General features: G+C 39.6%; 1 protein-coding gene across 1 annotated transcript in view; it reads left to right on the forward strand.

Annotated features, from left to right (window-relative positions):
• The first annotated feature begins 2323 nt into the window (after positions 1–2323).
• Positions 2324–13359, forward strand: part of gucy1a2 (guanylate cyclase 1, soluble, alpha 2) — a 61729-nt gene continuing 50693 nt past the window's right edge. The window contains exon 1 of the mRNA XM_015389303.1: positions 2324–3225. Within this exon, the coding sequence (XP_015244789.1) occupies positions 2902–3225 (324 nt within the window). The 5' untranslated portion in view covers positions 2324–2901. The remainder of the gene's footprint in view (positions 3226–13359) is intronic.

The following is a 13359-nucleotide window of genomic DNA, read 5'->3' on the forward strand; positions in this document are numbered from 1 at the left end:
AGCAAGCAACTAGATAAGGGAAGAGAGGCAGAGTTAGCACAGAGTGTGTGTGAAGGAAAGAGTGTGTGGGCGTTTGTTAAATAAAGTGAATGTCTGCGCATTGGATTGGGGTCGAGTTGCTCCAGAGAGCCACATTTATTAGTGGGAACCTACAGGAAATTATACTGGGATGTGTGTGTGTTAAGGTGACTACATGCATGCACTTGCATGATGCCTCATGCCTGTCTATGTGTCTCTCTGTTGGCCCCTCAGGGCCACTTAATTAACAGGCATGCTGCCCCAATTGAGGTCAAGGTCGCGGCTGTTATTAGTGCCAGACAAGAGCATCGTTCTGTCTTCTGATGGGGGCAACAATCGAGTACAAACGCTACTATCTCTGTTAGATGCCCCTAGATGAGTGGTTTTCTCTGTATTTAACCCCTTACTGAGCATGTTGTCCCATTTCTAGCTTTATTGCCAGCTTAATGCTTTTAAAATTTTGAATAGATGGGTTAGTGTAGTCCTATTGTATGTCCACCAACAGGTCTTTAAAGGTGCTGGGCATTGTGGGGCGCAAGCTTTAGGGGTTTGCTGATGTCCTGCTTTAATATCAATTCAAAGTTTTATATTGACTATATATCAAATGTATCCTGCAAAACTTTCTTTTTTTTTTTGTAAAATTCTTTCACTTTACTTCTTTGCCTTTGATCCACTCTGTATTATTTTCACAGATGTAGTTGTATATTTGATTCAAATATGACCTTTAGGAATTTGAGAGGAAATTCTTTTTTTTTTTTTTTATTCTCATTTTGAAGAAGAAATTATCATATTATTAAAAAAAAAGTTTCTAGTACCTTTTTTTAGCCTCTTCAAAAAACAAGTTTAGGGAGAAGTTTTTACCTGGTTAGCAACTCAGCAAAAAAAATATTACACTCCTTTTTTTTTGTTTGTTTTTTTTTTATATATTTTTTTAGGTGTAAACATTTAACATGGCCAAACAAAAAAAACAAAAAAGAGATTAACATGTCCAAAGGGCACTCAAGTTGATATGGATTTAAGGTAACACATTAATTTCTGGACTTTTTCCTAGGATTTCTCCACAGAGAGCAACATTAAAGAGTCATTATGTAGGCATACTATATCTTTAAATCTCCTCTTTGTTTGACCTTTTACCTCTGTCAGTCGACTCATAGTATATAGTTTAATGAGCCGACTGACACCTCTGTCCTCAGAACTGATGGATCTTTAAGTTAGAATCCTATTTTCCTGAATTTACCAGAGCCAGAGCCTGTGCAGAACTGGTCCTGGCCCCTGTTATGGGCCCTGTACTCAATCATACACTGCAAAAAATGACCTACAAATATTGAGCAGCTAAGTTAGACAATTTGAAAATGGAATAAGATGATTTATGTTTGAAAATAAGAGAAAAACATAAATTTCAAGTGCAGAATATTTATCTTATTTTTAAGAGCAAAATACTAATTCCTTTAGCCAATCATCTCAACTACCTACAGAAATTAAGGGCAAATACACTTATTTTAAGATTTGTTCCATTTCTGTAGATCAGTTTTTGTAGCTAATTCTAAAAAAATTTATTATGATGAAATGAAATGACAGGGGAGACCTAACAGATTTGTCCATTGGAGCAATATTTTAATTCCGCTTTTACACTACACTTCAAATGTTATTTTGAAATTTCAGTAAGCTTTAAGCTTCAGTTGTTGGCCTATTACAATAGGATCACAGTTTTCATTCAATTCAGTTTATTTCTATTGCTCAAATTCACAACACATGTCATCTCAAGGCATTTTACAGTTCACCAGATCATCCAGTCAAATTGATTCAAAGTTTTCTATCTAAGGAAAACCGGTTGATTGCATCGACTCATTGATTGGAATGCAATCCCTCACACTAAGCAAGCTGGTAGGGACAGTGGAGAGGAAAAACTCCCTTTTAACAGGAAGAAACCTCCAGCAGAACCAGGGGCCATCTGTTAGATGTCTATCTTATATAAGTGATCTGCTCTTGCTCTGATTGTTTTTTTTAGTTTAGTGCCTCCATGAAGAAAAAGAAAAAAAAAACACTGGTTGTTATTTCACCTAAAACCACCACTTGGGCAAATATTTCTTGATGAAATGTCGCTTCTTCAGCGCGCTAGCTCTGCGCGCGGCTGTAGACAGACCGCGCGCGCGCTCTCTCTCTCTTGCAGCTCTCTTTCTCTTGCAGCTCCAAACTCCAGCTGTTTCTTTACCTACTGGGAGTCGGAGCGATGTTCCCACCCCGAAAAAAAAAATACACAGGACGATAAACAGGGAGGGACGCTGAAGGACGAGGAGAGGAGAGGAGAGAAGGACAAGTGATGAGAAGAGGAGAGGAGAGCCGCTGTCGCAGAGGAACAGGAGGAGAGAGGGAAACAGACGCATCTGCGGCTCGTTCAAAATTCTTAAGATGCCAGCATTTTCTCACCGACTAAGAGGAATAAATCCCGGTGCATCATGACGGATTGCGTCTTGTTCAATTCTTTGCACTTTGGTTGTTTTTTGTAGACGCACATTTGGGGAAACGCTTAAAAAACTAATATTATTTTGCTTTAAAGAAATCCATCGGACAGTTTGCAGCACCTCTGGGAGCAAAGTGGATTCATTAAAGGAGGAAAGGAGCGCTGATCTCCTTCTCCTTCATTATATAAATGTTTGCGTGCCATTAGTGCGCTTCTCTTTCACGCACACGCGGCCAGACGTGGACATTGATCTGTCACACATGTGGTCCTAATAACAAGGACGGGCCTCACCCCCCACCCCTTTCCCTCTCCCCCCAATCCTCACCCCACTGTCTGATGACTCCCCCTTGCACAGGTGGACGTGGTACGGAGCCGACTGTAGCATCATCTTCCTCAGCATCATCCTCCTCCTCAGCACCAGCATGTCCTCGTCGTCGCGCAAGATTTCCTCCGAGTCATTTAGCAGCTCGGTGGGCTCAGACTGTGGGCTGGAGAGCCCCGGAGGAGACGGAGGGGACGGCGCTTTGGAGCCGGCTGATGAGAGCCGGGGCTGCCCGTTCTCCTCCTTCCCTTCGGCCCACAGAGCGGTGCTGTGGAACGGCCGCAGCCCCGCTGAGAGGCCGGCGTGCCCGGCGAGAGAGGAGCAGCAGCAGGGACCCTGCGGGCCCCACAAGAGGGCCACCAGGCGGCGAAGGGTCAACCTGGACTCGTTGGGGGAAAGCCTGAAAAGACTCACTTCACCCACGGTAATCTTACAGTTTAGATGTAACCTAGATTAAGATTATTTTGCTTCTGAATTACATTTTTAAGTTTCATTTTGCGTTTTTCTGAAGATACATTGGTCAAATATTATTCTCAGGTTATTTTTAGATACATTTCACCAAGTAAAGGTGTTTTCTAAAGTGTAAGAAAATATCCTTTTGCAATATTCCAATTGTTTGAAAATAGATAATGGCAAAAGAAAGGAGCATGGAGAAACTTCATATAGTCCTTTTCTAAAGCATCCATCCATCCATCCATCCATCCATCCATCCATCCATCCATCCATCCAGTGTTTCGGAGACCAGATAAACTGCAGACTTTTGACCCATCAAACACCCTCTTTTCATCAATGACATTATGTGTGCTGCGCTGTCTATGAAAAAGCAAACTCTTATTTTTTTTTCCTTTTGCTCTGCTAGCCTGAATCATCTGGCTGATTATATAATAGTAGATTTGTTGTTGTGACGCAGAGTCAGAGATGCCCTGGCCTCTGTCTGTATATATTTAACAGTGCAGATTGTGACAGATAAACCTGTGTCTGTTGGTGCCTCTTCTATCCAGACCTCACTTGTATTATAGGCTGTAATGCAATTAAAGCTTCTCTTACCACTGTGTGCTATTGTGACAGATGATGTGTTATTAGGATGTTTACTGTTATCCTTTGTGGATGTCCCAGAGGTGGGAAAATGCCATTTTCTTATCTTTTACTTGTACCTAATAATCTTTGAATCATTGCTTTTTAAAATGATCCTTTCATAAAGAGGATTTTAAAACACCACTGTAGGCTGTTTTATAACTTTGGGCCGTATTCCAAAATGGGCTCATAGACAAAGGATCGCGTTACACTCCATAACTATTGTCACAATATGAGCATTACAGTGAAATCCTCTTATTAACCGTCTGTGAGGGTCACAGGGTGACTCCGAGGATGGGCAGGGATTTTTATGTACATTTGAAAAAAATAGTTATCACTGAGTATAACTATATATGTTGTTTTCAATGCATTTAAACATAACATGTTTAGTTTATAGTATCTAGGCTTTTTTAATGAATCTTTTTACTGACGCAATTTCGTCTTAACTCACAAATCTGAAAGAATAATACAACCTTCTGCATCTACTTAAGCATACTTAGTTACTTTAACACAATTGTTCCATGTCCTACGCTGCTAACATGAAACAATTGTGTTAAAGTAACTAAATATGCTTACATAGTTGCAAAAAAGGATGCATTGCTTTTTCCAATGGCATTTAGTGGCAGCTCTGCTGTGACCTGGCAAGGTTTGTTTTTTACATCCTCGACTGCTTAGCAGGCATGCATGCTTATCAGCAAGTTGGTCTGGCTTAGAGTTTTTTCTTGTTTACACTGTCTTTCTGTCAGACTTTCATCTAACTTATTTTTTTTGCTAGCTGAATAACAACTATAAAAACAAACAAACAATAAAAAACTGAGAAATAGTTTGATTCATTAAAGGCAAAGTAAAAGATAGTTAACCAAAATCTGGTAGTCGACGGGATGGATAAGGCATGGTATCTAAGCTAAAGAAAAGTGTCGTTTGGATATTTTTGCTACCTCAGAAAACCTAAAAATCTATTCAGATTGTGTTATATCTGCATTATCATTTATCCATTTATTAGACTCAGAGAGCCTTAGAAAAACTTTATTGTCAGTTTGTACACACAGTGTATTCAAAATGAAATTTCGCTTTGTACAGCTCTCATGACATTTCAATTTCTTAAAGTGCTGCAGTGATCAAATGTAAACATTTTGGAAGAGAAAAACAGGGTGCAAAAAAAAAAAAAACGCATTGATATGGTCAGTTTGATGCACTGAGTCTGTGACATGATTCAGAGTTTTTTCAACATTCAGCTGTCTAATGGCGGTGGAGAAGTAGATGTTGTGGAATCTGCTGGACCTGCATTGATGCTGCAAAATTTCTTCCCAGGGGGCAGCAGGGAGAACAGTCCATGTTGGGGGTATGAGGGGTAGGGTTGGGAATTGAAAAGATTTTCACGATTCCGATTCCCTTTTCGATTCTATGAAACGATTCGATTCTTTATCGATTCTTTTTTCGATTCCANTTGTCAGTTTGTACACACAGTGTATTCAAAATGAAATTTCGCTTTGTACAGCTCTCATGACATTTCAATTTCTTAAAGTGGTGCAGTGATCAAATGTAAACATTTTGGAAGAGTAAAACAGGGTGCAAAAAAAAAAAAAAAACGCATTGATATGGTCAGTTTGATGCACTGAGTCTGTGACATGATTTAGAGTTTTTTTCAACATTCAGCTGTCTGATGGCGGTGGGGAAGTAGATGTTTTAGAATCTGCTGGACCTGCATTGATGATGCAGAGCTTCTTCCCAGAGGGCAGCAGGGAGAACAGTCAATGTTAGGGTGTGAGGGGGTCATTTATAATCTTACGGGCTCGAGACTCGCAGCACTGGGTTGAAATGTCTTTTATGGAGGCAAGAGGAGTCCCAATGATCTTCTGTGCAGTTCTCACCACTCTCCTCACCTTCTTCCAGTCTGAGGCGCTGCAGCTTCCACACCGCACAGTGAGACAGCTGCTCAGAACGCTCTCTATGGTGCTTCTGTAGAAGGTGGTGAGGATGGGTGGGGGCAGGTGGGCTCTCCTCCTCCTCCGCAGGAAGTACATGCGCTTTTGTGCCTTTTTGACCAGAGAGGTGGTGTTTACAGTCCAGGTGAGGGTGTCTGTGATGTGCACCCCCAGGAGTGTGGTGCTGCTGACCACCTCTACAGCTGAGTTGTTAATGAGCAGTGGAGCGTGGTTAGGCAGATTTTTCCTGAAGTTGACGATGATTCAGGATCAGGTTGTCATCTCTGTACCAGCCCTCCAGCTGCTCCACCTGCTCTCTGTAGTCCTGGTCGTTGTCGTCTCTGATGACGCCCACCACTGTGGTGTCGTCTGCGAACTTCACAATGTGTTTGGTGGTGTCAATCACCACCAATCCCTTGCACACCTTTTTAACTAGCATCCTTTTTCAGCACTGGTCAGTGCCCGCTGTTTTTTTTAATACATTTAGCTTAGCTGCCTAGCATCTGTGATTGTTTTAAGCATGTTCCACTTTGAGACTAAAAGGAGCATTTTATAATACATTATTATATCAAAAGTGGTATCAAGTGTTGAATACTTTCCTTTGTATCAATATTGGAGTTTGAAATTTTGGTATGGTGACACCTCAGCCAAATGTGCAGTAATGTTCAAGGCCCCTACTTGGGTAATGTTATGAGTTGCTGTTCAGGACCAAAATACAGATTAAAGCAGCATGGTAAATAGATGATAATTTAAATAAATGAATGAATGAATAAATAAATCTGACTGGCATGGAGATGCGTAATACAACAGAGGATTCTGTGAAGACTAAAAATGACAATACTCTGGCTCTGGAAGATGGCAGTAGCTGAGAAGAGGTTGTTACTGGTTTGCAATGCTCGTTATCTGGGTCTCTTGGGACAATTATAATAAATCCCACTGCTCTTCCACTGCCTACCACCATAATGTGATCAACTAGGGCGCAACTTCATTTTCAGAGCAGAGTACTGACTTTAGACACAAATTAAATGGAGAACTAATTTCAGACTTGAGCTTGACTTAGTGTTGTTAATAGTGTCCATTTAATGTGAAGCTGTGTTTCTGTGGATTTTGAATCCTCCCCATGTGGATGCGCTAGTTTCCTCTTGCAGATAAAGGAAGAGGGCAGGATGCCACAGAGGAGTACTGTTTGCTCTTTATCAACAGGCATCTTCTTGTATGACTCTTGCTTAAGATAGGGGGACTTAGCAAAGAACTGCATACAGCATGCAAATTTGTGCATCAAAATATTTTTATATGAAATAAACTCAGAAAAGTACTTAGTATTAGTCTACTCATACAGCACTTATGAGGACCTGAGGTCTGATTCAGGATTAAGACATCTTTTAGACACATCTTAAATCAGCTGTTGGGGTTTGGTGTGTTCAATCTGATAATTCCAACCGCATTTTTGGCTCCAGAAGAGCAATTTACAATCTGAAGGTTCTACATCAGAAGTCAGACCTCACTACTAACTTTTTCTTCATCCATCTCGGCTTCCACTCTCTAAGAACAGGTTACACTAGAGCAGAGGTCACAGATTAGTGGACCAGTTACATTTATAAGCAATTGCATGTTGTCTGACGACAGTGTCTAAACGTCACCTGCGCCGCTTCTCCTGTTATTATGCTAAAGCCCTCCGGAGTGTCCGGCACCAGGCTGCACGTGATACAAAATAGCCAATGAGCTGCTGTCAGTTTGGTTTGCTGAGAGCCACTTTTGGCCACAGCAGGCAAACCTGTGGCAAGCCGGGCGATGGGAAAGAAGGAGAAGACGAAAAGAAAAAGAAAGCAGAGAAAGTGTGGACTGCTGGAAGAAGCGTGGTGAACTGGTGAAAAAAAAGTGAAATGGCATGCTTAAAGATGAATCTGCATATTTTGAGTATGTTTGGCTCAACCTATATAATCAAAAATAAATATCGATCCAGGCTCAAAATGAGCACCTTCATATGTGCTTGAGAATGGCTTTGTTGCCATTAAAACCCAGGTTTAAAGCCTTACTGGGCAGCCTAAAGCCCACTTATCTTATTAAACCATTAAAAAAAGGTCAGTTTAAGTGTTTTATAAAAACAGAGTGAGTCAGCAAATTGTCTATATACCAAACTGAAAGATTGTTGTACTCTACTTCAAAAACTATTTAGATTTTAAAATGGAAAAACTTTCTATTTTTTATATTTTGTATTTAAAAATTCAATGTATAACATGGATGAATAAACACCAGCATTTTATTGCAGTGTTAAATGCTGTTTAAAGTAACAGATCATTATTAAAAATGTCTCTGGACCACCAGTTGTTGATTTTCCTTATTTGGACCCTGCTGATTTTTAATTGGTTACCCTGGCACTAGAGACCAGATGTCCTAAAATTGTCAATTTATCACTTCTGCTGTCCCACACAACAAAGCAATGTCTCACATTTGACAAGGTAAAGAAAAGCAAATTAGAAAGTAAAAAAAAGAAACATTCCCAGGTGCTTTTCCTAAATGCGATAAAAGCCGAGCTGCAGTCATTGTCACAGAGTCGTATGAGTGGCCTACGTCATGACCAGGCTGAGGACGGTGTTCTGAAAAGAAAACACCAACTATGATAAAACTGGTTAAAAAAGAAAAACAGCCTCAACAAAAAGCTTACAATTGGGTGATGCAGTGAAAGGTGATTCTCAGAGCTTTCTGGGAGGTTGTTTTTGAATTGAAATGTAGGGAGTGCGATGTAAAGCAACAATGTAAATGTAAGAGTCACAAAAGAAACACAAAGCTAAAAAAGCCACTTCCTTCATCGTCCCTCATAAGCATCCTAGTTGTTCCACATTTAGCTTTTTGAGATCTGGTTCCCCTAGGTTACTCTTGTACACTTTTCACTTTGGACAGTGTTAGGGGAGCGATGTCCACCTGGCTGATCACATAATACTGGAGGGAAAACAACCAAAAGGCTAAATCTTTATATTATTAATTTCAATGATGTACTAATAAATAATCTCATTGATTTTGTCTTACTTCTTCTTTATATAAAGCAACATCTTTATGACCTAACTTACAGAATAAAAATAATGAACATAAATAGAGAAATAAGGGGGCTAAAGCAGCAATCAATCCTGGTCCTTATGAGCTGCTATCAGCTCAGCTGCCACCAAGTCTTCTACACTTTAGTGAGGTGAGTGACAGTACGGAAACATGTAGGACAGTGGGTGCTAAGGACCAGGATGAGAACCACTGAGCTGAGGAACATTTAGAGGGGCTAAAATAGACCAAACAACATCAATGACTCATAGCTTTTAGTTTTGTGAATATGATTGCTGTCTTTCCAAACAGCACAGTCTTTCCTGCGCTGACCTTTCTCACACATCTACAGAGGCCACTCATGCAGACAAAATGCCTAAGAGTGCATAAGGGGGCAATGTTTACTGCAGCTCACGGTGACTGCCTGTTCTGAGCAATGTGCTCTCTGACCACACTGACCCACATGGAGCAGCGCACACATGCACACTTATGCTAATAAGCAGTCACACAAACAACTTTTTCCTCTTCCTTTTCTAGGTTTAATGTTTTAATGTGGTCATACATGTGTTGACTCGAGGTTTGTACCTTGTTTTTGCTTTTATTTAAAAACAAATCTTTGTAGGTTTCAGGTAAGGCGATATGTTGATCGTAGTAGGCTGATATTGCACATACTCTTTGTTTTCATGCAAATTTCACTTTAGATTTTACTGTAAATGCCTTACTGCTTATTAATAGTGTATAAAAACATATATTAAATCAAACTGAACTCTTGATGCTTTAGGTCAGATTGGATTAGCAAAATTATCTATATTTGCCAAATGTCAGAAAAATCAGTTTTTCTTGAAATTGAGAACAAGACAAAAGGTTATGTCTCTCAATGTGTTATTTTTTTGGGGGGGAGGGGGTATGCTTTTATTTGTAATATGTAACTACTGTATATAAATTAACTACACATTATAACTAAGATTCGACTTACAGTAGTTTTCCCTGTCGGACCTTGCAGCATTGGCTGTATTTTGGATATCAGAAACTAATATTAAGATGTGAGTACTAGAGGCTTTTTTAAATACAACAAGGATTAACAAATTAACAAGATAATCAAACTACTTTTACTTAAAACTGGAAAGAAACACTAAATCTAGATGTAGAACTAGATCTCCCCAGGATACCTGCAGGTGTAAGCGCTGGGAGTCTCAAGTGAAACCTCTCTGAAGCTAGGCTGTTGGGAACTTCCTGCTGTCATTCGTAGCGGCTGAAAGTGAACTTAAAGCATTTTTTTTTTTAGATTTGTGGTTAAAAACTATAAGTACCAGAATATACACTGCCTGGCCAAAAGAAAAGGTCACTCACTCTAATACTTTGTTGGACCGCCTTTAGCTTTGATTACGGCATTGTTTCGATAAGCTTCTGCAATGTCAAAAGATTTATTTCCATCCAATGTTGCATTAATTTTTCACCAAGATCTTGCATTGATGATGGTAGAGTCTGACCGCTGCACAAAGCCCTCTCTAGCACATCCCAAAGATTCTCAATGGTCTTGAGGTCTGGACTGTGTGGTGGTCAATGTGTGAAAATGATGTGTCATGCTCCCTGAACCAGTCTTTCACAATTTGAGCCAGATGAATCCTAGAATTGTCATCTTGGAATATGCCTGTGCCATCAGGGAAGAAAAAGTCTATTGATGGAATAACCTGGTCATTCAGTATATTCAGGTAGTCAGTTGACCTCATTGTTTGAACACATACTGTTGCTGAACCTAGACCTGACCAACTGCAGCAACCCCAGATCATAACACAGCCCCCACAGGCTTGTACAGTAGGCACTAGGCATGATGGGTGCATCACTTACCCTGCTTCTCTTCTTACCCTGATTCGCCCATCACTCTGGAACAGGGTAAATCTGGACTCATCAGACCACATGACCTTCTTCCATTGCTCCACAGTCCAATCTTTATGCTCCCTGGCAAGTAGAAGCCTTTTTTTTCCGGTTAGCCTCACTGATTAGTGGTTTTCTTATGGCTACACAGCTGTTCAGTCCCAATCCCTTGAGTTCTCTTCGCATTGTGCGTGTGAACAAGCTCTTACTTTCAGTATTAAACATAGCCCTGAGTTCTACTGTTGTTTTTCTACGATTTGATCTCACCACACGTTTAAGTGATCGCCAATTACGATCATTCAGGATTTTTTAGGCCACATTTCTTCCTTGAAGATGATGGGTCCCCACTATCCTTCCAGTTTTTAATAATGTGTTGGACAGTTCTTAACCCAATTTTAGTAGTTTCTGCAATCTCTTTAGATGTTTTCTCTGCTTGATGCATGCCAATGATTTGACCCTTCTCAAACAGACTAACATCTTTTCCACGACCACGGGATGTGTCTTTCGACATGGTTGTTTAGGAAATGAGAAGCAAGTCATTGCACCAGTTGGGGTTAAATAACTTGTTGCCAGCTGAAAGATAATCGCCCATGCAGTAATTATCCAATAGGAGGCTCATACCTATTTGCTTAGTTGAATCCAGGTGGTGACTTTTTTGTTGACCAGGCAGGGTATAATACAGTATTTCTTGCTGCCACTTTTTAAATGCTGATATGCAGACAGCTCTGCAGAAGCCACCTTGGCTTGAATGTTGTGTCTTTGTCTCAGAAAACTCCTGGATTAGCTTTTCTGATTAGTTTACAAAGCTTGATGCCGTTCAACATAGACGTCGCATTTAAATTGGTCTGGATCATCATCCCCCTCTCTTCCTTGTTCAGTTTTCTCCCTTTTTCTTCCTGCCATAGGAAGGTATGAACATCCAACACATCAATGCATAGGCCTTTTACAGGCAACGGAGAAGGCATTGGGACTATTGGCCAGGATTCATGTCATTCCTGGATACGGCCCTCCAAGCTGTATTTTCCCTGTGCCCTGGACTTTGCATATGATACTGTTGAATTGCCTTCCCAGTCCACAGAGAGAGCACAATGTCGACTGAGGTTTTCTCTCTCTTGCTGTGAAATTATGGAATGTAGAAACACTTGTTTGTATTTGATGTGATTACAGTAAATACAGTAAACACCTTGAATGCAGCTTGAAAATACTTGTTGAATTACTGAATTTAGAGCCCTTTGTGTTTACAGAACAATGACAAAAAAATATGACTTCAAACTGACAAACCGCCTAGCTCACAGAGAAAGCAGAAGCCAGATGGGTTTTCCATTCTAACCGTCAGTGTTCAGTTGTTGCTGATTTGTGCTCATTAATATTATGGGCTGTGTGTGCTGTTGTGTATGAAAATAACATTTTAAGTAAGTGTGATCTATGATGTTTTTCGAATTGAGTGAATGATTGTACGATTTGTGTGAGGAGTTTTGTACAGCCAAAGGTTTAAAAAATGGTGCCTAATGAATAAGTAACAAAACTGTAATACAAATAGTTATTAGAATATGAAGGGTGTAACATATCCTGTTTGTTGTGTGTTAATGTATTTGTGTCAATGAAAGTCAGTCACTGACAGACAGGAAGGTCAGATTCTCCTTTAGCAAAGGAGAGCAGTCAAATGCCAATGCAGCTGCTATGGACAATATAGAGGTAAATACTTTGAGCTTTTTTAGGATTGCTTTGTATACGATTTGAAAACTAGCAAATAATTGATTTAAGGAACTGCATGACCATCTTTTGTTGTCTATCTTTTAACCATATCCTGTCATTGAAGATGACTGGTTGTCATATCTAGTTGTGTGTACAGTAAATGAACAAACTGTGCTGTATGAGTAAAGAATTATTCTTGTGAAAGATTATTTATTTGGGAAATATTCTATGGAAAGTTTCTCAGGACTGTTGTAATTGCAGCTGCAAGTGCTCACCTTTGTAAAAAATAAATAAATAAATAAACTTAATGCAAAAAAATGTATTCTCATTAAGTAATTTTTTCATTAAATATGTGCATTTTTTTCTTTAATTCAGGGGGTAAGTGAGACATTTTGCCAATGGAACAAAACAAATTTCATTTAAAATAAGAAAAAAAAACTATTGCGTTGTCCTATTTCAAGTGCATATTATATAATTATCTTATTTTAAGAAAAAAAAAAAACGAATTCCATTGGCAAATCTTCTTTACCTACTCAAATTAAGACTAAATACTCTTAATTCAAGAAGATTTTACTTATTTCTAGGTCATTCTTGCAGTGCTGTTTCTTCTTTTGATTTTGTGTTAGCAAAGTGATGCATGTAAAGCGATTCAAAAAATTCTTGGTATCATCACATGTCCCTAGCATAAAAACTACATCTTATCTATTTCAGTTTCTTGGGGTCCTTTTTTGGCCTAATATACCCCAAAACATTCCTCCTTTTCCTTCCGTCTGTTCCTTTCTCACACAAGCACACAAAATAAATGCACACAGACTCAGAAAATCTCCTGGATCTGTCCAGAGTGATTGGAAGCCCCAGAATGACCTCTCCAGCTGGCACTCTGTGTTCCAGTATTGTCACAACAGCCGTGCATTTCAGCCGTATCGCAGATAATCGTGTCAGACCCGCCCTCTAAAGCT

The sequence above is a fragment of the Cyprinodon variegatus genome, unplaced genomic scaffold, assembly GCF_000732505.1.
Source record: "Cyprinodon variegatus isolate N-32 unplaced genomic scaffold, C_variegatus-1.0 Scaffold454, whole genome shotgun sequence".
Classification (NCBI taxonomy): domain Eukaryota; kingdom Metazoa; phylum Chordata; class Actinopteri; order Cyprinodontiformes; family Cyprinodontidae; genus Cyprinodon; species Cyprinodon variegatus.